The 22,778-nt window shown below is 49.3% G+C and overlaps 4 protein-coding genes across 4 annotated transcripts; 2 read left to right on the forward strand and 2 right to left on the reverse strand.

Annotated features, from left to right (window-relative positions):
• The first annotated feature begins 5,336 nt into the window (after positions 1-5,336).
• LOC127315036 (F-box/LRR-repeat protein At2g43260-like) lies at positions 5,337-6,278 on the forward strand. Its single transcript, XM_051345571.1, has one exon. It carries the CDS (start codon positions 5,337-5,339, stop codon positions 6,276-6,278), a length of 942 nt encoding a protein of 313 aa, XP_051201531.1.
• A 210-nt stretch (positions 6,279-6,488) lies between these two features.
• LOC139834021 (uncharacterized) lies at positions 6,489-11,163 on the reverse strand. The gene is made up of 4 exons (XM_071824407.1): positions 11,056-11,163; positions 8,343-9,336; positions 7,602-7,981; positions 6,489-6,584 (listed from the first exon to the last, which is right to left on the reverse strand). Exons 1-4 carry the CDS (start codon positions 11,161-11,163, stop codon positions 6,489-6,491), a joined length of 1,578 nt encoding a protein of 525 aa, XP_071680508.1.
• Positions 11,164-15,237: 4,074 nt separating this feature from the next.
• Positions 15,238-16,320, forward strand: LOC139834022 (F-box only protein 12-like). The gene has a single exon (XM_071824408.1). It carries the CDS (start codon positions 15,238-15,240, stop codon positions 16,318-16,320), a length of 1,083 nt encoding a protein of 360 aa, XP_071680509.1.
• A 1,559-nt stretch (positions 16,321-17,879) lies between these two features.
• LOC127311773 (glutaredoxin-C8) lies at positions 17,880-21,048 on the reverse strand. Its single transcript, XM_051342233.2, has 4 exons — positions 20,786-21,048; positions 19,035-19,114; positions 18,207-18,305; positions 17,880-18,102 (listed from the first exon to the last, which is right to left on the reverse strand). The coding sequence occupies exons 1-4, from the start codon at positions 20,938-20,940 to the stop codon at positions 18,032-18,034; spliced, it is 405 nt and encodes a 134-aa protein (XP_051198193.1). The 5' UTR covers positions 20,941-21,048; the 3' UTR covers positions 17,880-18,031.
• Between the last annotated feature and the right edge of the window lie 1,730 nt (positions 21,049-22,778).

The following is a 22,778-nucleotide window of genomic DNA, read 5'->3' on the forward strand; positions in this document are numbered from 1 at the left end:
ACTCCAGAAGAGAAAGTGCATCAAGGAGAGGGTCATTGACGGGATTCTCCAGATCAAAATCTTGGTTTGTTTGGGCTGCCACACGAGACAAACCATTAGTCAAAAACCAAGAAACAGGAAGTACAATAGAAGGGGTTGATGATATTACTCAGCGTACGTCGACTTTGCGACTTCAAACGCTTGATGATCTCCTGTTCACGCACAGTTTGTGCAGTTTTCTGCTCATCTAAGGCAGATTCGGCATCTTTGAGCCTTCTCTGCAGCTCCTCGATACTAGCAGCTTTCACCTTGGCTTCATCAACCTCGGCCTTGGCTTTGCTAGCAGCAAGTTCAGCTTTCTTGCGAGCCGCCTCACTTTGCTCGAGTTTTTGAGCAAGTGCGTCGACACGTTCGTTGGCCTCTGAAAGTTTTTCTGTCGAGATATGAAAAAGAAAGAAAAGAAAGATCAAAAAATAGCGACAAGCAACAGGAATAGAAAGTCAAAGAAAAATAGAAGGTATAAAAGTCGTTACCTTCGGTTCTGGCGGCATATTCACGGTACCCAACAAATTGGGACCCGATCCGAAGAAGCTCTTTGATCATTGGCTGTTCAAAGGTAAGTACATCAAAAGAAACATCGGCATGAAAAAGAGAAAAGGTGTGAAAAAACAAAATAAGGAAAATATAGATGTCGACAAACTTACATCATCTAAGAGCAGAGTCGACGAACTGCCCAACTGAGGGGTAGGATTAACAATCTTTTCAACCCGTGCCCTTTTTGGTGAAGGGGCACGGGGGCTCGAAGGAGGAGTAGATGTATCAACATTTTGTTGAGGAGGCGACGATTCCTCCACTTCAACTGGTTTTTCTGAAATAACTAAAGTATGTGACGTGCTCGTTCGAGCAGCCACATCTAAAGTTGGTGTTTCTTCATCATCACTGTGACAAAATAGTGGCAGCATAAAAAGCAAGGCAAAATAAAATTCTTCAAATAGAAAAGGAAAAGAGCAAGGAACCTACGAGCTGATGATACTCTCAAGGTATGGATCATAAGCTGCTTTTTGAGGTGCAGGAGCAGTTTCTTCGGGTTTCGAGGTCCCGGAATCTTCGGCATTGCTCCTTTTCCTTTTGCTCTTCGGAGAAACAGCAGGAGGAGGAGATTGTGCTGATGTTGTATCTTCAGAGGCAGCATCCTTCTCAGTAGATCCCGCAGATTTTCGAGAATCTGCGGGTTCATTCACAAAAGAGGGGGTCTCCTGGTTGACATCATCGACAACGGCTCTTTCTTCGACCTCTCCATCCTCAGGAAGAGGAGGAAGGGAAGCCATAGTAGGATGATTCTACAAGAAAATAGTGACAAAAGAGAATAAGTGAGATACCACTGCAATAAGATACAAGGAACGATTCGAACAAGATAGAACTTCGAGAAGACAAAATACCTCGGGAAGAGGATTGGAAGCACTGTATGGTTCCACTCGACAGGAGGAGGGAATAGGATCCTTCTTGCCTAATCGAGAAATTCTTCGAACCAATTTTTCCAGGTCCTTTACAGAAAGATCACTGGAGATTCTGTTGGCGTCATTTTCACCAGAATACGTCCAAAGGGGATTTTTGCGAGCCTGAAGAGGCTGCACTCTAATCCTAAGGAAGTAGGCAGTAATTTGAACACCAGATAGCTCTTTGCCTCGAGTGTTTTGAAGATGACGGATACGAGCCATGAGCGCCTCTGTCGCCTTTTTCTCTTCTTCAGAAGCTTCGGCATCCCAGGAACGGCGACGCTGAATCCTGGCACTTCCGTCAAAAGGAACTATGTTGTGCTCCACAGAATTGGCGCTTTCTTCGTGGATGTAGAGCCACTTTTTGCGCCATCCTTGGACAGAATCAGGAAACTTGACGTCGAAATAATCGACATCAGTCCGAACACAGATAACAACGCCACCTATGTTATAAGTGACGTTGTGGGAGCCATTACGGCGGAGGCAGAAAATGCGCTTCCACAGAGCCCAATTGGGAGTGATTCCGAGGAAGCATTCGCAAAGTGTGATAAAAATAGAAATGTGAAGGATGGAATTGGGAGTCAACTGGTGCAGTTGAATCCCATAAACAAAAAGAAGGCCGCGGAGGAAATCGTGGATTGGGGTTGAAAGGCCGCGGATCAGGTGATCAACAAAACTAACCCGATACTCCATCGGAGGCTTGGGGTAGCTTTCTTCGCTAGGAAAGCGGATGGCGTCCTCCTTCGTCATGAGGCCGAGCCTCTTCAGCGTGTTGATGTCTTGATTGGAGATTTTGGATCTCTCCCACTCAAGATCCTCGGCGGCCATCTTGGATTCCGGCGTGCTGTGGCGAGTCAGACGCGTGCGCGGTGGCATCAACGGCAGTGGGCAGAGCAATGTATGTGCGTACGGAAGATTGGAGAGAGTTGGGCGCAGGGGAAGTTTTGCGAAGAGGAACAGGTGAGCGGCGCAAGCGAGGGGATGAACGAAGGTTGAAGAAGGGTTTATATAAGATTCGGGTGAAGCAGTGTGCCGTTGGATGAAGAAATCGTATGGTGAGGATGGATCTTCTAGATACAAGGGCAAAAGAGTATTTTTATTGAAATAGGCGTTACCGTACGTGCGCCAGGAAAAGCGGAGGACGTGTGTCCACTACTTGCACGACGTGTCAACGTAGTCGAAGCAATGGACCCACAGGGCAGAAAAATCACGACTATTCGAGGAGGATGAAGTAAATTTGATTAAGGGAAGTATGTCGACAAGAAAAACGGCGACAGAAAGAATTATTCAATACCTCGGGAACCTTTGGTCAAATACAAGTTTTTGCCCAAATGCTCGGGGGCTACTTCAGAAAAAAGTAAATTTTCGAGTATGATAAATATAGAAATTGCGGGAGCCTACAACCAAGCACAAGTCCTTGGCTGTAGCCTCGGGGGCTACTCCCATCGAGAACGCTGTTCGCGCACCCGAGAGATAAAAAAAGAGAGAAGAAGAAAGAGATCATATTGGGAAGTAATGAAAATATAGCGACAAGGTGGACTAAAATGTTGAGCCTACAACCAAGCACAAGTTCTTGGTTGTAGCCTCGGGGGCTACTCCCATCGGGAACGCTGTTCGCGTGCCCGATGAAATTAACAAAAATAGAAAAACAAGAGAGTATATTTCGAGTTATAATTAACTCTACATATACTCCCATCGGGAGAACAATATAAGTCATATATAACTCGATAAAATGTGCCATTCCAACAGCCGGAAAAGCACTCGACAATATATTCTCAGAACGACGAAGTTGCGATCAATTTCTGAATGCCGCAAATTTGCGAAGGTAAGACCCCAGATCCGTTCTGCTGGGCGTGGCATCGCCAAAGACTGCGCTCTGCTACTTTTATCCGTATCAACAGATACGAAGAAAAATCCTAACGGACGCGTTAGGTACCCGATAAATTTGACTGGGACTCGACAGAATGGTAAGACCTTAAGCGGCACCTGTCGACGTTTACACCGATATCCGAGATCATGTCCGGGGACGTGATTTTGAAGTAGGTTTTTGCGGATTGCCACTAGAGCAGTTAACTAGTACCTGATCCGTCAGATGAACTAGCCCCAATTACCAGTATCCCTGTACAATATAGAATTTTATGTGAAGAAATATAAAAGGTTAAAGCTTTCGAGTAAAAATAAACAATGGAGATTTTCCCTGACTCTACGATTCAAGCAAAATCTCGGGGCTCTTGACATAGGCATCCCAAATGGGCCTGCCGAAGATGGTACCCGGGGTTTACTGGAAGCCCAATACCCGAAGAATAAGAAGATTCGGGAGCCCAAGATTTACTAAGGAAAGATAGAGTTGTAATAGGAAGTGTTGTTTGTAATCTGGCGGGATGAGTTAGAAACCGTCCCGGACTCTGTAAACTTGTATAGCACGAATCCCTCGGCTTCACCTCATATATAAGGGGGAGTCGAGGGACAAAGAATCAATCGAATCATTGTCTGCAAACCCTAGTTTTCATAGTCGTCGAGTACTTTTCGGCTGAAACCTTCGAGATCTACTTACCCTCTACTTCTAACTAAACCCTAGCCTACAATCTATAGGCATTGACAAGTTAATCCCTTGTCACCGGATTCCCGTGACTTTGCCGCCAGAACCTCGCCATCTCGCGCGCATACCAGGCCGTCCCCCACCTCGCCCTCTAGCTCTCTAGCACCGCCTGGACCTCGCCTATCCAGCGCTGACGTCGCCGACCCCCTTCCCTCGCCGCAGCCGCCGCTCTGCTGTCAACCCTGTCGCCCACCTCACGGCCAACTCGCACCCTATAAAAGGAGCCGTCCCCGCGCCTTCACCTCCACAGCAAATCCACTCCTCTCCTCTCTCTGAATCTCCTCCGCTCCTCTCCACCGCACATCGTCGCCGCTAGCCAGCCAATTGCTCGCCGGAAGTCCGCAGAGGTGCTGAGATCGCCGCCGACGAATTCGGGCACCATCGGAGGCACCACCAGTACCAATCGACTCGCCGTCGACGACAACGTCGCCTAGCACCATCGCCACCCCTCGCCGGAGTCCAGAAGCGCCACCGACCCCCTACTTCCGCCGCGCTAGAGCCTCCCTCTCGTCGACGACGACGACGACTGCCAGCCGTCGGATCCTGCTCTAATCGCACGGCCACCACTGAAACATACCGCTTCGGTAAGACTGACCCACTGACGTGCGGGCCCCTCTGTCAGGCGGCCCGTGGCGTGTGAAGCGTTACTGGGCCGGCCCACCTCTCTCTTCCACGTTTTGGCCTGTTAACTTTCCCGCCCAAGCCCACGTTTTCAAATTAGTTAAATCCTTTTCAGAAAAATTGAAATACTGGTCCTGTCTTAGAAATTAAATAGTTTCAATTCTACCCAACCAAAATTTTATGAATTTTAGGTTGTTGGAAAGCTTACAAAAAGATCTATCCAACCAATTAATGTGACAAAAATAGGCTTTGGGGGCGGGTTCGGGGCGCCGGACACCGTATGGGGGCGCGCCGGACAAAAATAGCCTTTGGGGGACGCGGCTGAAACGGTTTTTTTGTCCAGCGCGCTCCAAATCCCTTTGGGGACGCTTTGGGGACGCGGCTGGAGATGCTCTTAGGGCCTTAATTTGTGCAGCGCAAAACATGATCGAGTGCACTCCTTGTTGCTTCGCTCGCGTGCATCGATCCGCTTCTCGTTTCGCTCGCGGGGCGTCAACAGTATCTGCAATTAATTTGTCCACTCCGTTTTTCTCGCAAATCTCTTTACCGTCCGAAACCATCCATAAACAACCACCGAGACCTCCACGCATGGATCAGTTCGTTTGTTGCTACGCCCTCTTCCCCAGCGTCACGCCGCCGCCATGTCTGCCATCACGCCTAAACGACGCCACATTGATCTTGGCGTCGCCGCCATGTCTGCCAGCGAGATCGCACCAGCCGAGGGCGCCGTCTCGCCATCAACCGACACCTTATTCGAGATCCTCTCGAGGCTGCCGGTGAAGATCCTGTGCCGATTCAAGTGCGCGTCCAAACAGTGGCGCGCCCTCATCTCAGATCCGGTTTTCGTCGCCACGCATGACTCCCGCGCCGAGCCGCTCCTCGTCGGCAGATTCTGCGACGGCGCGTCTCTACGGCTGATGGACATGGAGGGCAACGTCATGAGGACGATGGAAGACATATGCGACCCTCATATGCTCTGCACTAGCCTCGACGGGCTCGCCTGCTTCGCCAACCGTTGCGCCGAACCGCAGGTAATCGATATAGCCACCGGCGAGATGCTCCTGGCCCGATCAAAGCTGGACGAGCGACCATGCTTCAACCGTCCAACGATCTATGACTTCGGCTTTGGCCGCACCGCGCCATCCCAAGTGTATAAGGTGGTTCGTCTCGTCGAATTCGGACGCCTAGGCGACCGAAGCCAAGCTTGTGATGTTCTCACGTTAGGCGATGCCGCCGGGTGGAGGCAAGCGCAGCCGCCTGCAACTCTAGTTCGTCGCAACTATTACCAGACCTCCGTCGCGATCAAGGGTGTCCTGTACTTCTTGATGTCCAAGGAGAACTTAGTATTCCCCTTCGACCTCGAGAGCGAGGAGTGGAACAAAATGATCCAAGGCCCAATACAAGGCATGGAGGAGGATGACAGCCAGGGGTTTTACAAGATCAGCAAGACCATCATAACTGAGCTCAATGGTGCCTTGTGCATAGCTCAAACGGATCTGTACAGCGATAGCCATTCATGCACGGACATGTGGCTCTTAAGTGATTCTTTTTTAAACAGAAGGCCTCACGGCCCGGCTTTATAAATAAAGCCCTCCAGGCAACGGTACATGCAGTAACAAGAGATACAGTCCACGCACACATAAAACGCCCAAGGCGTCACAAGTACGACCCTCCCAGGTCCAGAAGCCACACTACACACCAGATACAAAGCCGAAAGGAGCTACACAGGGGCTCAACCACACTAGATAGAAGATGAAGCAAGTCCTTGGTCGAGTCGCCGCACGAGTCCTCCGCTACTCAGCCCGCAGTCGCGCGTAGAGTCTCCTGACGTCGTCCACCGCCGCGTCCAGCATCGCCCGGTCCTTCTGTCTGACCAGAACCCTCCATGACTGCATGTGAATGATCATGTGATAGAAAACATCAGCCGGGTTCCCAATCATCTTGCCTTCAAAGATTAGTTTGTTGCGCGTGTTCCACAGGGTCCAGCACATAGCCGCGAACGTGAACCAAACTAGCCTACGAAGGGGGCCGTAAAGGCCCTGGGCGATTGCAATGAACTCCCCCGGTCCCGCGGGGTTCCAGTCGCAGTGGAGGAGTTCCCTAACTCCCGCCCACATGAGCTTGGCGATGGGGCAAGAGAAGAAGATGTGATTGCAATCTTCAACCTCCTGGCAGAGAGCGCACCTCCCATCCGAGGGTCCGTGTCGCTTGGCAACTTGTTCAGCCGAAGGCAGCCTTCCACGGATTAGTTGCCAAAGGAACACGCGAATCTTCGGGGGAACCCTAGTGCGCCATGCATCCTTAAAACAGGTGACCGTCGCACCCTACGTCAGTGCAAGGTAAACCGAATTGGTGGTGTAGGTCCCCGAAGCGTCAAGGGACCAAGACACCTTGTCCTCCTCTAGGCCCGGATGCCAACCCATGACCTCCCGCCGGAGGTTGTCCCATTCAACCGTTTCAGCCATCCCAAATTGCCGCCGAAATTCGATACCCCAATCCCCAGGGTGCCCCTCCGGTGGTTTAGCATCAAACACCGAAATGAGCGGGTCCGTGCAACAGCTGAACAGGTGCGGAAACCTAGCCATAAAAGGTCCCCTCCCCCTCCACCAGTCCAGCCAGAACCTGGTGCGTCTCCCATTGCGCGCCTCATGTTTGGCTCCCAGTTTGAAGTACCATTTAATTTTCTGAATGGCCTTCCAAAATTGGGAGCCTCTGGTGGGGACCGTATCGTCGAATAGGTCCCTCCCCCGAAGATACTTAGCCCGGATTAAGTCCGCCCATAGACCTTCCGCGTTTTGGTAGAGTTTCCAAATCCACTTGAGCATCAAAGCGATGTTCATGAGTTTGGTATTGAGGATTCCCAATCCTCCAAACGCTTTAGGTTTACACACCGTAGCCCAATCTACCATGTGGTATTTGCGTTTGTTGCCCACTCCTTCCCAAAAGAAGCGGGACCTCGGTTTGTCCATGGCCTTATGGGTGCTATCGAAAAGCATGTAAAGACTCATGGCAAACTGCGGGAGGCTGGACAAGCACGAGTTGGTAAGTTCCAACCTCCCCGCCGAGGCCAAGAAGAGCCCCTGCCATGGGTCCACCCTATGCCCAATCTTTTCTGGTAGGAAGTTCCAGTCCGCTACCCTTAGCGCCTTATCACTGATAGGTAGGCCCAAATATTTGATGGGGAATTCACCCCGCTTGCAGTTGAGCATGTGGGCCACCTGGTGTTGAAGTTCCAGTGGGACCCCGGTCACCACCACTTCGCTCTTATCAAAGTTGATCTTCAGCCCTGACATATTTTCGAAGCACAACAGGATAACCTTGAGGTTCGCAATCCCTGCGCCTGTTGGCCTGATCAGGACCAAAGTATCATCCGCGTACTGCAGGTGTGTCACCCCCCCCCCCCCCCCCCCCGGGGATGAGATGCGGGACCACCCCCTCAATATGCCCCGCCAGGTTAGCTCTCGCCAGGATGGCCGCTAGCCCGTCCACAATGAAATCGAACAAGATCGGGGAGAGTGGGTCCCCTTGACGGACGCCCCTCGCATTCCGAAAGTACGGTCCGATTTCCCCATTCACATTAATCGCCGTTTGGCCCCCCTTGACCAACTGCATAAGGCGGTGTACCACCCGTGCCGAGAAGCCCTTACGTAGGAGAATCTCCTGCAGGAAGTCCCAACTGACCCTGTCATAGGCCTTCTCGAAGTCCAGCTTGAGAAGCAAGCCCTCTTGCTTTCCCACTCTGAGTTCATGTGCAATCTCGTGTAGAGCCAGAGCACCCTCATGCAGACATCTCCCTTTGATGAAAGCAGATTGGCTCCGGTCCACCGTCCTATGAGCTAGCGGTGCTAATCTAATCGCGTACGCCTTAGCCACAAATTTGAAAATGACGTTAATCAGAGCGATGGGCCTAAACTGCGTGATCCGCTCCGCCCCTTTAACCTTGGGAATTAGGGAGATAATCCCAAAGTTAAGCCGGGCGATGTCAACCCTCCCTAGGGCGAAATCATTCAACATCTGAAGGATTGGTTCTCGCAGGATTCCCCAGAATCGCTTGAAGAACAGAACCGGAAGCCCGTCCGGTCCCGGCGCCGAGTCCGGCTTCATACTCGCCAGGACTTCGTCGAGCTCCTCAGCGGTGAATGCGACTTCGACACCCCAGTTTTCCTCCTCCGAAATCTTCTGATCTTCTCCCCAAAGATCAGAACCTAGGGCGAAGACCCGCTCTTCCCCTTTGGCCCCCATCAGTCCTTGGTAGAACTGGTAAATGTGTTTCATGAGGGCACGCGGCTCCTCCACCTCGCCCACGTCGGTGATGAGCCGGGGAATAGAACACTTGCGCTTGCGACCATTCGCAATCGCGTGGAAGAAAGCGGTGCAAGAGTCCCCTTTCAAGGTCCACTGCGTCCTACTCCACTGGCGCCAGTATTCCTCGTCCACCCGGTCTAGTGCCACGAGTTGGTCCTCAAGGAAGTAGCGGAGTCCCCAACCCTCCTCATCCAAACCGTTGGCATCAGCCACCCGGTCTAGATCTTCCACCTGGCGCAGAAGGTTGGTACGGAAGTCCCTCTTCTCTTTACCCAAGTTGGCCCCCCACCCTTTGAGGAATTGCCTGGAGTTCCGCGAGACATATACATGGGCACCCTTAAGTGATTCTCATAACGACATCTGGTCCAAGGTGTACACCATACACATGGGCACACCCGTCGATCTTCTCAAGCCTCTGAGGATTATGCGTGATGGTAGAAAGCTATTAATCTGGTACATTCACGATAGCAGATCAGAGCCGGTGTTGCAGGTATATGATCCCTATGCCAACACATGCGGGGATGTGATGGTCAAAACCACGAGCCTCACCAAGATAATGGGTCTTTGCAACTTGCGCTTGGATCGTTTCATCTAGCTTTATCGCCGGTTGGGTAATTTGCCTAGTTATATATTTGTTTATGTTCATCTCATTAGTGACCATTGCAAAGAACCCTTGTAGCATTTGAGCTTCCTCATTGCTTGAAGGGTCTTGTTATCGAGCTGGAGCCGCGAGATAGAGTGCAAAATACATATATGGCTGGTTTGTAAGGCATATTCTCGATTAACTAATGACCTAATTATTTTCGTGGATAAGGGATTTTTTTCAATGTTTTATTCAGTTTCTGCGTTATTTATTTTGGAAAACTAGGAGCTTCCCCCCGTCCATTTCAATCAGAGAAACCGCCAATGTTATAAAGGCATACTTATGTAGCTAGAGATAACAAAGCTATTACATGTTCAAATGCACATTAGGCATACCATAGTATCAGAAATACAGCAGATAGAACACTTCCACCTGCCGCCCTCCACGTTCAGCGCTGCCACCTCCCCTTCTTCTGTTTCCCCGCCAACGCTGTGCTTGGCCCACCCCTACGTGTGTGCCGTGAAACCTTAGCCCCGCCCTGGGCTTGGTCGTCGGCACTGCTCCGCTGCAGCTGCTTCTCTATATCTACTACTGCCACCACGATGGGCCAATGCGTTGGGACTCTGTAACAAGAGGAGCAACACCGAGGGGATCGCCTTGTGGCCGTCTGTCATCGCCATGTCCTGATGTGTTAGTGCGACCTAAGGTATGTGTGTTCCTCCGCTCGTCGGCCTGTTCTTTTTTCTTGTTCCTTCTATTGAGGCCTCTGGGGTTTGGACAGGGCATGCAGCCATGGTAGGTCTATTGGGGGCGGCCGAGTTCCACTCCTTCCCGTCATCTTCCTTCTTCTACAGCTCACGTCTCTGCTTGATTTTCCCATCATGACTCACACGGTCTCAAGTTCCACTCCACTACATCATAGCAGCGCTCATCTCCGTGACGCGTAATGGCCTCCTCGGTGCCATAGGCAGAGTGGTGAGGCTGACGAACGAGGCCTGGATCGACTCCGACAAGCTGACTCCGACAAGCTATCCTGGTAAGCCTCTTGAGAGTCAAGAAGAAAGTGGTGTTGAAATTCAGTGTGTATTCATTCCAAATGTTGCCCATGTTTTCAGATTCAGAAGTTACACGACTATGACATCAGGTGCTGCGGAGGATCTCATTGCCGACACAGGGGATGAGGGCACGGACCGATACAACTCTGCCGCACCAACTATCGCAGCTGATGATTGCAAGAAACACAGATCAATTGTAGCTATTTTTTAAATAATAGTATCGAACCACGAGAAGCTACTGAGGTCTTAATACCCTTTGCTACTATATATTAAAGATGGGAAATTCTAACGAGAAGCGCCGCACAACGCACTCTCCCGTGCGGCGCGAGGTGAACCGTCCGATTTATCGCTCTGCTCCTAATGACGTGTCCGTCTAATCACCTCACCATATTTTATCCCCTCACCTTATCTTCTCACCTTCTCCACCCACACCACCACAAAAGGTCGCATCAAGGCTGTGTCGGCGCCGGGGGTTGAGACCGCGCTGGGGGTTGATGCCGCCGCCGGAGAGCAGCGGAACGCCATGAGGTCGTGGGTTGCCGTATCAGAGTCGTGGGGGCGGGTGCTGATGGGCCCGTCATGAGCGCGCTCCTTGCTACAACCTCCTCCATGTCGTCGCCATTGACGGCGCTTCTGGCCGCGCTGGAAGCGGGCAAACTCCGCACACGGGGCGCGCTGAAAGTGGAGGCTACTAGTGCCGGGAGGGCGTCGCCATGCTGTCGACGAGCGCGACGGGGGCTACCAAGCCCGAAGCAGTAGGAGGGGCGTCGTCGTGCGAGGTTGCTCCAGCAGGGGAGCCCGTCACCGCCGAGCACACCACGACGGGGAAGGCCGCGCGTGAGTGTGCTGCAACGGAGGACCTCGCCAGGGAAGATGCCCCACACGATGGGCGCTGGCTCCGCTGGGAAACGTCGTGTCACCGTGCTCTAGCTAATCTGGTAGCCGTGACTGCTAATCTGGTAGTTGCTACAGGAAATTCTAGTGAGTGAATTGTGGCGAATTAATCAGGTAGTCATGGCTAATTAATCTAGCAATTGTGACTAGTTAATCTGGTAGTTGTTACTGGGAATTCTAGCGAGTGAATTGTGGCGAATTAATCGGGTAGTTGTGGCTAATTAATCTAGTAAGTGTGAATAGCTAATCTGGTAGTAGTTGCTTCCAAAAATTCTAGTGAGTGAATTTTGGCGAATTAATATGGTAATTTCTATCGAGATAATCTTGTGAACTTCTTTATAATTTTTTTGTTAACTGTTATATTTGATAATGTGGTAATCATCGCTAATTAACCAGGTAGCGCATGCAACTCGGTAAACTATTACTAAGCTATAATATAGGAAGAGCTCTTCTTTAATTTTTGTAGGGAATAATGTTCAGCGGTGAACGACCATGTGGCTGCCAAATGATCACTTCACTGTGTACATAGTCTGACTTTTACTTTTGCTATAGCCTAAGCTATAACTTTTCAGAAATCAGACGGAAGTCAGACGCATGGAGCTGCCTGTAATCTCGAACCGAAGTGCATATGCCACTTTTACTAATCATCTGTCGCTCCCCCGCATCGTTGTCAGATAGTTTAGTGAGCCGCCGCACGAGATTGAAAATGTGCGGCGCCGCCAGGTAGCAAATCCCATTAAAGATTACTTATGGGTCGACCGAGCGAGAGGACGCGGCCGTGTGCAAACTCAGGTCCTTCTTTCGGAACGCACGACAAGTACGTGACCGCCACGGCTACCTGAACGTGCACACAACGATAGATATGGAATATTTTTTCCACCAAATACAACTCGATTCGGTGAGATTCGATGGCAGCCTTCTGTCCGTGTCCGTGGGGGCTTTCTACTTCCAATACAACACGATGTGACTATATATGGCAACGTACATAACAAAGCCTCCCTCCCCCAGTTCAGATTGATCAAGACGCGAATCAACAGGGCGTGGATCCTCTACAGTTATATTACTACTGTATGTGTACAGTACTTGAGAGAATCAACCGTTAAATTCAATCCAACGAACCTCCTCGCATTACTGCAGACGAGCCGCGCCCCCGTCCGCTGCGATGACGTCGCAGAGAATGCCTAAACGGCGTCGCTGTGATCTTGGGTCCTCCTCTGCCGCCGATGAGACTAGCACGCGTGCAAACTCTTTCTCTCCTTCAGTGGACGTCGTCTTCGAGATCCTCTCCTGGCTGCCGGTGAAGTCGCTGTACCGATGCCGGTGCGTCTGCAAGACGTGGTGTGCTCTTATCTCTGACCCAGCCTTCCGCACCGCACATAGGTCCCGTACCGGGCCGCTCTTCGCCACCGTAATCCACACCGCCGAGCTCGGTGCGACTATACAACTGATGGACACGAAGCGCAACATCGTGAGGGTGGAGCGCCTATGGGGATTTCCTCGATGACCTCGTCTGGATCTCCTCCGGCTACTGCCCCTACATCACCCATGGCAGCGTGCAGGCTAGACGGTAGCATGGCGACGCTATGAACAGCTGGACAGTCCAAGGCAATTTGGGCGGATTGTCCGTCGGGTTGAAAATGACACTAGCCAAACTATCTTGCGGTGCCTACGCTGGACTGTCTCAGACAGTCTTTTGGTACCTTTGTCGGACTGTCTTGTGGTTCCCGTGTTAGACTGTTTTGCAGCGTCGGACTATCTTACGGTGCCCGCGCTAGACTTTCTTGTTGCGGGGGTATGCTATATGTTTGGTTGTTGGGATCCGATGAATATTGAATACTATGTTAAGATTGATTATATATTCATGTCATATCTTATTGGTGATCGTGCATGCTCTCTGTTGCTAGTAGAAACTCTGGCCAAGTGGACACTCGTGACTCCAAAGGGGACAGTGGCGGAGCTGTAACAAAAAATTTGGGCGGGCCAGGCTGCAGGAAAGCGCTTATTTTTTCCATAAACGTTGGCCCTTTTTGGGCCGGCCCAACAAGAATAACGAAGGTTGGACCAAATGCTGCGCGGGCCACGGCCCAGGACGGCCCCAACGTAGCTCCGCCACTAAAAGGGGTATTTATGCTCGATAGTAGGTTCATGCCTCTAGCTTTCTACAATAGTGACTTTATAACTACTAAAATTGTAGATGTGTTGTTTCTACTAGGGAGAAAACAACAATGTTATCCGAGGGTAATTCTATTGTTTACTTTACACGCATTGCTTAATGTGATAGTCTATTGTTTGCAAATTTATACTGGAAGGGGTGCGGACGCTAACCTGAAGGTGGATTATTAGTCATAGACGCAGTTGGATTACGGTCTATGTATTATGTTGTAATGCCCAACACCAAATCTCATAGTAATCATCTTGTCATGTATGGTCGATATTCTGTCAATTGTCCAGCTGTAATTTGTTCACTCAACATGATATTTGTTTATGGAGAGACATCTCTAGTGAACTGTGGACCCCGGTACTATTTTCTTTACTGATAAATTCAGCTGCAATCATGTTCTGTTTACTTTCTGCAAACATCTTTCATTCGATACGTCTAATCTTTTGTGTTCATAAATTGGTGAGATTGACTGGGGCAAAGTACTTTGCCGTTGTGCCAATTCCGGTGAGTGTACAGGGAGTGGCGCGCTCTCATCTCCTCCCGGGCCTTCGCCGCCCCGCATAGGTCCCGCGCCAAGCTGCTCCTCATCGGCATGTCCATCTCCGTGAGCGGTTCAACGACTCTGCACCTGATGGACACGGATGGCTCCGTGGTTCGGAGGTTCCCTCCGAGGGAAGGGGATTGGACTCTCTGGGCGAGCCTCGACGACCTTGCCTGCATCTTGGCCGCTCCAGTACACTACAGGTAGTGGATCTATCCACGGGGAAGGCACGTCCACGTACAGTGGCCACGATTCGTCGATCGCGCCCACTTCCTTGGCCTTTGCCTTCGGTCCATTGTACCGCTACCGCCTCGCTGTTGTCCGCATCGCCATCCTCCGCCGCGCGTAGAGGCCCGGTAAGTACCCCGGGGCCAAATTTTGTTCATCATTAGGGTCGTGCGGCAGAGGAACTACATTGTATGATCTTTATTTTGCGATCCATATGTAAATTATGTATGTATGACTACGAATTTCATCGCCGAACTTGTATTGCGATGAACAATTCTCTAGTGAAATTTTAATTTCAAGTTTTTCGGTTACTATTTACGGATTCTGTTCGGCGCCACCTCCGAATTCGCTCGAAACTAGTTTTTCAGGAGATTGAACTCAATATTTTCAGTTCGCGTTTTTTCGAGCTCTGTTAGAGATGCTCTAAGACTCCTATACGAGAGACTTTCACAAAGTTTAGCAAATGATTAATGATTAATTATGTTTTGCCTTCGCCGAATGTTAACACAGTTGCATAGCAATGTCTTGGTGACCTTCAGAGAAGATCGTCCTTGACCCCTGGGGTTCAGAAGTTTAGCTAGCTTTCTCACTTTTATACGAGTCAACACAAACATGAGTCACGATGAAACCCGACCGAATCGATCTACAATGATTTCCACCCGTTTGGCATCTCCTACTTAAATCTAGCCGATGAACATAAAAGCCATCAACAGTCGCCGGGCGACAAGGGCAACATACATCTCCGCGGAACTCCTGGTCGAGTTCGCACGCTGCCATGGCGTCGCCGCCGCAACGCCTGTGCCGTGATCTTCGCTCCACCACCACAGCCATCTCGCGATCGCGGGACGTCATCGTCGAGATCCTCTCGTGGCTGCCAGCGAAGCCGCTGTGCCAATTCCGGTGCGTGTCTAGGGAGTGGCACGCTCTCATCTCCTCCCGGGCCTTCGCCGCCATGCACAGGTCCCGCGCTGAGCCGCTTCTCGTCGGCATGTCCACCTCCGTGAGCGGTACAACAAACCTGCAGCTGATGGACACGGATGGCTCCGTGGTTCGAAGGTTCCCTCCAAGGGAAGGGAATTGGACTCTCTGGGCGAGCCTCGACGATCTTGCCTGCATCTCCTCCAGCAGCGGCCGCTCTAGTACACTAGAGGTAGTGGATCTATCCACGGGGAAGGCACTGCTGCCGGCGGAGGATGCCGCTGCCGGCTTCCTCATGTACGCCTCATGTGGACGCGCCGCAAGGACCGGCTCGCTCAAGGTCTTCCGTCTCGACGCCCACCTCACCTGCGAGGTCCTCAGCCTAGGAGACGGCGCCTCCAGATGGAGGCAGGTGCAATCACCCCCACCAATGGTCTCCCATTGGAATAAGATCACCTCCAGCTCCGTAGTCACGCTCCATGGCGCCCTGCATTTCCTGTCCCAGGACCACTACGACGTGCTCTCCTTCGACCTCGACAACGAGACGTGGACTGTGATCCCCGGACCACCAGCAGGCATAGTCGGCAGCAAGAAGAGCATAAGCCTAGCCGAGCTCAACGGCACCTTGTGCATGGCTCGGAGGGAGTACCCTCTCGTGGCCGATATATGGCTCTTGACTAATACCGATAATAGCTCTTGGATCAAGGCCTACTCGTTACCGGTGGATCTCTTGGCCGACTTTGTGGTTCCTTTGAGACTCTTACGTCTCGGTGGGGAGGTGCTCTTCTACTCCTCCTATGACGAAAGATCAAAGCTGGTGCTACAAGTATACGATCCTCGTTCGGGCAAATGCAGAAAGGTCAAGACGTCGACCAACCTCATGGGCAGAATCGGCCTTTGCAGTTCCAGCTTGGTTCCTCCATTTGGTGCCATGTCCTAGTTGAATCCTCTAAATGTCTTTTCAAAATATATCCTTTTGACATTTTACTAGAAAATAGCAGGCAAGGTATGGCTGCAAAGGGCAATTCACAAACTAACAATGCTGTCACCTTAAGAACTAAAAAAGGGAAGAAATATATGTACATGAAAGTTACTGCAAAGTGGTGTCCCTTTAATGGTTCAATGTGTATATTACTGGTTTGTTTCCTTCAGGTACGAAAATTTGTGCGCTACTGCTTCTACAATTCTCCGTGCCAAATCCTTCTTTGGATCTTTCGACCTATAGGGACCAAAAAGTTTTTTTTTTCGAGAGCACGCGGAAAGCGTGCCTTATCTTTATAGAAGGAGAAGCCAAAGGCAATTTACAAGAAACAGCCAGATTGTTGCATACAACAGGGCTGCAACACACTCACACCAGAAACCTCCTCTCCCCCTAAAGTCTACTCTTGCGTTATCCTATCCCTCCCTCCCCTCCTCGCCCTCTCCCAAAGCTGGAACTCCTCCCTTATCTCCTCTAGCGTTTGGGCGAGGGTCTTCTGCTCACGTTCATTGCCAAAAGCCCTGGCGTTCCTTTGCTTCCAAAGCGACCAAGACGTGCTGATGACCAAAGAGTCAAATCTCTTCCTGTCGAGCTTCCTGGTTCTCTTTCGGGCTTCCGTCCACCACCTCTCCAACTCCCCCACCCCTCCTGGGTCGGGGAAGGTAAGTCCGACACTCCTTAGCACCTCACACCACACTTGTCTCGCATATGGACATTGTGCCAGAATGTGATCCACTTTGTCCTCCGCCTGCAAACAAGTAAAGCAGGTATCTGAATGCTCCTGCAGCCCATGCCATGCTCTCCTATCTGAGGTCCAAAGTCTGTATTTTAGCGCTAGCCAAATGAAGATCTTACACTTCATCGGTGCAAACGATTTCCAAACCGGCTTGCACATGCCCCATCTCACGCTGCCTTGACAAAGCAGCTGATAGGGAGCAAAAAGTTGAATTGGCAGAACACCGCTAGTCGGTCATGGTGGATGCACCTTTATCCTGAAAGTTTCTCGTCTTAACCAATAGTGCTCAGCTTGACAGCAAAGCAAACAGGTTGCTTGTCTATTTCCAAAAAATACTGAAATTAGTTTCTACCGCCCCACAATCCTGAGCGTTCATTCTTTAACCAATGAAAGCTGGCTAGTTTCGTACTACAGAAACTATAAACAGCATATGGTGTGGTCAGCATATCCTCAAACCTATGCAAGTCGCTACTGCTTTGCAACACCCAATGTAGAAATCCATGGCTTCACCTACTGGGTGCAAATAGTTCAATCGACAGAGCACCATCCGTCGCACATGGTCCATGCACTTTTATCCTGAAATCTTACTTGTCTTAACCAAGAGCTATTTTAATCGCAGCAAAATTTCCAAAACAATTTTGAAATTATTTTTTACCACCAACTCACGATCGTGAGTGTTTTGTTCTTTTAACCAATGAAAACTGGCTAGTTTCATATTCTAGAAACTGTATAGATCATATGGTGTGGTCTGCGCTTGAAATGCAGCATGATTGAACAACGATGGTGAAAGATAACAGAGTAATTGCCACAAAGTACAGTTAAAACGGTTTATACGGTGACACGAAATCCTGGTGATAGGTTCTGCGCAAACGTTAATTCAGAGTTGGACTTGGTAACCTCAAAGCAAGAGGGGCCAGATTGGAGCTAAACTACGATTCAAAGATCGTCCTTGACAGCAAGGTCCAGAAGTTTAGCCAGCTTCCCACTTTCGTACGCGTCGACAGTATCTGCAATTTTTGTCCATTAAAAATCAATAAGTAGGAGTCCGGATGGAAAGTGAGTTCTTTGAATTTACTGTTGTAACTGATCTGTGTACCAGAACACTACATACCGTCAGAGCCTCCCAAGTGCTTTCCACGGATAAACACTTGAGGAACAGTGCGTCTGCCAACCATGTCGGCTAAGGCATCCTGGATGTCCCCACCATCCTCTGCATCACAACCAGAAAAAATGTTTCACCGTAGGTCCGTAGCAATTTAATATGATTGTCAGCAATTTACTAAAATTGTCAGGTCCCAGTTCTAAGAACAATATACTAACAAAAAGGAATGGCGGTCGAGACTGATTTAATATGATATACGTGATCATTTTGCTTTGCTGGGTAAATGAAGAAAAAGGTCCCAGTTTTTCTTATCTAGGAATGGCGGCCTTACTTACTTCATCACTTTACCCATGTCTTTCAACCAGGTAGCTAATTTTTAAACCTATAATCTGGTAACCTCATTCCAGAGAATGCACAAAATGGTTTTGCGCATCTTTTCATTAAGAGGACAAGTGGCTTCGCGTTACAACAGAATAGCACCAGGGCAAAAAATGTGTTCACTGCGCCATAAGTGCAAACAAAGAAAAACCCTAGACAAACACCTATCCCGTCATGTGACATCGAATAGTAATCTGAATCCTGTTTCAATACAACGTCAACATTCTAAAAGGTCTATTTCCATAGATGTTAGTTCAATGGAACTTCCACTAAGGGTAAAATATGGCAGAATGCTCAAGACATAAACATCGACATTACTAGATTCTGAGACCAAAATACATAACTAACTGTTCTTTTGAAGTAGAGAATATAGCACTACATATTGAAGACAACACACTTATCAGTTATCACATACAGCAAACCCCTAAATACAATATAAACATGGATATATTAACAAACCTCTCTCATCGAGCTCGACGACGTACGGGTCCTTCTTCAGTTCAAGCTCCTTGAACACAGCCTTCGCCCTTCTACAATACCTGCAAAAATTAAGTGCTTAACCATAAGAGTTTCTTCTGACAGGACCACAATAATGAAATGTGTTAATTATCTGTATTTGGGTTTGGCATCTATGTATTATCATCATAATCATTATTTTTCTCAAAAATTATTTTTTCGCATCATCTGACGACAGCAGTGCCTTTCAATTTTATATCATCTGACCATATCAGTGTCATCCCGCATAGTCATGTGCTATCCAAAAGTTCTCAAGTACATAACTTCATACAGATATTTGAGTTTATTTTATTTCATTTCATTGTTCTTTCAAGAATTCTGGTGAGCTAATCAGGCTCAAACTTATACTGACAAATCCAATACGCAGACCTAAGAGAGCATTCTAAAAGGAGAGTAGAGGGCCATATTCTCCTAAATTGAGTATGACAAAACAAAAGCCTGATTAGACTGAGTATACCAGAACCAAGGTATACGAGTCGATGAATCGCAACTAGTCGCTGGAATGCCCACTCAATGACTAGTCACAACTAGTGCTCAACTAGTCGATATGTAGTCAGGGGGGATTTAGAGGAGAGGATGAGAGAAGAGGGAGAGGTCGCAGCATCCAGGATGGGCAAGAAGGTCCTGGCGGCTGAGAGGTAGGATGCGGAGCTCCGTTTCAGGATAAGATCCAGGAAGAAGATAGACTCGACGTTAATATGTATGGGCATATCGAGTCCATCAAGCCCCAATTGAAAATCCTAGCTTTCCCTGAGCCATCTGCTGCATCCAGATTTCTAGAAGAAATATTTACCATCCATCCCAATTAGGAGGCAGGTAAGATGAGGCTCTGTTTCATAGACGACGCCTCTGCAATCTCTTTCTCTTCCTCCTTACATGCTTTCACCTCTCTCTACTTCTTTTTCTGGCTCAAGCAACAAATTAGTCGCTCGATTATTTCTGGAGGGGTAGATCTACGGGCTGGAATTTTTTTTGTCACAGCAAAAAGTAGTCGCTAGACTCGTGGACATAGGCTTGTCGTAATTAGTCGTCAACTAGTCAACTAGTCGATCAACAACTTAAACTAGTCATGTCGTTCAATGTTGTCACAGTCAAGTTGCCAAAGGTCGACTAGTTGTGCGATTAGTTCGGGGAAGTCGAACGACTCGTAATCCTTGACTAGAACAAGCAAAGTAATATTCGTCAGATCAAACTTCAGAGTTTTCTTTTCTGATGAGATCAAACAAGCAGAGTGAAAGTTACTGGCACTTCTCTTAGTACCTAGTGTATCAAGAATTGTGAGCAAATACACGCTTAGATGACCAACACCAAGCAAGGCCAGATGAGAGCAGTACCAGTACCACCCAGGGTTGAATTCAGTACCAGAGGTTAACTGTTTCACTCGGTTCGATTCTGGTTTCAAAGAATCACAAAGCTGATGACCACTTGGATCTTCGATCCACAGTTCACAGGGTTCCAATTCTGATTGTAACAGAAAACAAAAACATCAGTCGTTCTACAGTTGGATCCAGAAAAGGAAAACCCGTTACTTTGGTTTCCACCATTCTACAGTTCCAGCCAAACCACACAATTTATCGGATCAGCACCAGGATCAGATAGCAACCACACCCAAACCTAAGGCCACAGTTCATTGGCGCCAACAAGCGAGAGGAAACGAGAATCTAGGAGTGAGAGGAGACTGGAGGGGGCCTTACGGGCAGTAGGACTTGGAGAAGATGACGACGTCGTGGGCTTTGACGGTGGATTTGACGAAGGAGGCCGGCTTGGACGCCGAGGCGGATCCGAAGGCCGCGAAGGCGATGAACGCGGCGGCCGCCGCCGCCATCCCGAACCTCCGGACCGTCGACATCGTGTTCCGCCGCCGGCGAGGTCGAGATGCGGGGACGGCGAGGTGAGTTTTGGGGGAGATCGCGCTCGTGGTCTGACCAGTCTTCCCCGACTTCCCACTGTGCGGGGCTGCGGCCGCTCTTCCTCTAGCTTGTTCTTCCTGCAATCCAGAGACGGTTACGTAAACCTAGATAAGACGTATTCTTTATTGTTTCGTGTAAACAAAGTTTATGTGTCTTCCACTGTTTGCTGACATGTTCAATGGAACACGTATGTTGGGTTTGGGACACATACCAACTAATCCAAAGCTTTCCGCACGTAAAAAAAAAGTTGTCCGATCCCCCCTCGACTGCTGTCAAGGCGCTACAATTCCTCAAAGACTTCCGCCGCTCCCCGGGCCGTTCCGATAGCCTCTCCGCCGAATTAGCCGGCCGGAGTTCGTCTAGAATAGGCTTCGTTGTACATAGCAGTAGTTTCTTGAGTTGTTGGTTTGGCTTTATGCCTTTTAATTTTTTCTGTTCTGGCTTGGTTATTCCATCTAGCAGAGCGATTCGGTAGATTTGGATTTCTTTCCTATATATCCACTCATGTGGTAAGGAGTTACGATTTCTTCTTATTCCTATAGAACATCTAGTAACAAGAATATAAAATCGTAAATAAAAAAATTCTTGTCTTGCACGGGTTTAGGATTTATGCCCATAGTTTGGAGCGAAGATCGGGATCTCGACGGTCAGATCTCGTGGTCTCTAGAGCTTTTCCTTCTTGTTTCCCTGCTTCTTTTGTCGGAGGGGGAAGCGGAGGGAAGAGCTATCGGTCTTCTTAATAAGATCACTTCATGCTGCTTTGATCTGGTGTCAAGTGGTGCGCTGACAAGCATCCTCTGGCCGGCTATTGTGGCGAGGGGAGGATGTGGGTTGTTATGTTGCTTCTTGATGCAGGTGATGGGCGGTGCAATTTCCAGATACATCAGTTGGGAGCTCGTCTTTGTCCTCTTGCCGGCCGTGGATGCTGCGGATCTGGGATTTGCTAGAGAGCTTTCGCCCGATGCTGCGGGTGACATCTCAATGGCACATTTGCCATTGATTAGTGATGCTTTCTAGCTTCCGAATCTCAAGGATGATGGGTAGTCACTCCCTCCCCGCTCGCCGTTAGACGACGGAAGGTGATCTATCTCCAAGCTTGGATGCTAATGCGGAGGCTCTCTGGCTCCAAGACGGTGTGCTCCAGCTGCTTCGCCCCAAGTGCCTTAGTCCTCGGTGGTGAAACAGTTGGCTGTGCTTGGTTGCGTCGCTGTCATTGTGCAGATGGAGCTAGAATAAGACTTGTCCTTGATTGCTTTTCCATCTTTAAGTTCAGGGTCTATTTTGCAATTAGTATTGGTCTTGTTGTAATGCTTTCACTTTCAGATGCCCTTCTTGTAAATGTACTCCACCGACACTTTATTAATGCAGCATTGGGGTCTTTCCAGACCCCTCTTATGTTAAAAAAAATCGAAGTTTTCCTCATTGCTAGTTTCGTGCTTGGAGGCACGACTTGGAGGTTCTTTGTTGTGTTCCTCTGGTTCTCGCCCCGGTTCGAGGTTGATCTTCAGGGGCGCTATCCACGCTATGGTTGACGATTCCAAGACGATGCCTTCTCGGGACCGACCAATACGGCAAACCGAGAAACAATCATGAGCCAGGGTTAAACAATTGAGTGGGGGTATTCCTTGTACAAATTAATAGAGTTTGCAAAATTTTCTTTCAAACATGAGCAAATACCAAAGGGATTTGAAATTTTGTGTGGGGACCTAGGCCCCCACTCAGTGTGCTTGGGTCCGCCCTAGCGGACCAAGTTCCGCCATCTTGTCCTTTAGATGCT

Source organism: Lolium perenne, chromosome 7 (genome assembly GCF_019359855.2).
Source record: "Lolium perenne isolate Kyuss_39 chromosome 7, Kyuss_2.0, whole genome shotgun sequence".
NCBI classification, from domain to species: Eukaryota; Viridiplantae; Streptophyta; class Magnoliopsida; order Poales; family Poaceae; genus Lolium; species Lolium perenne.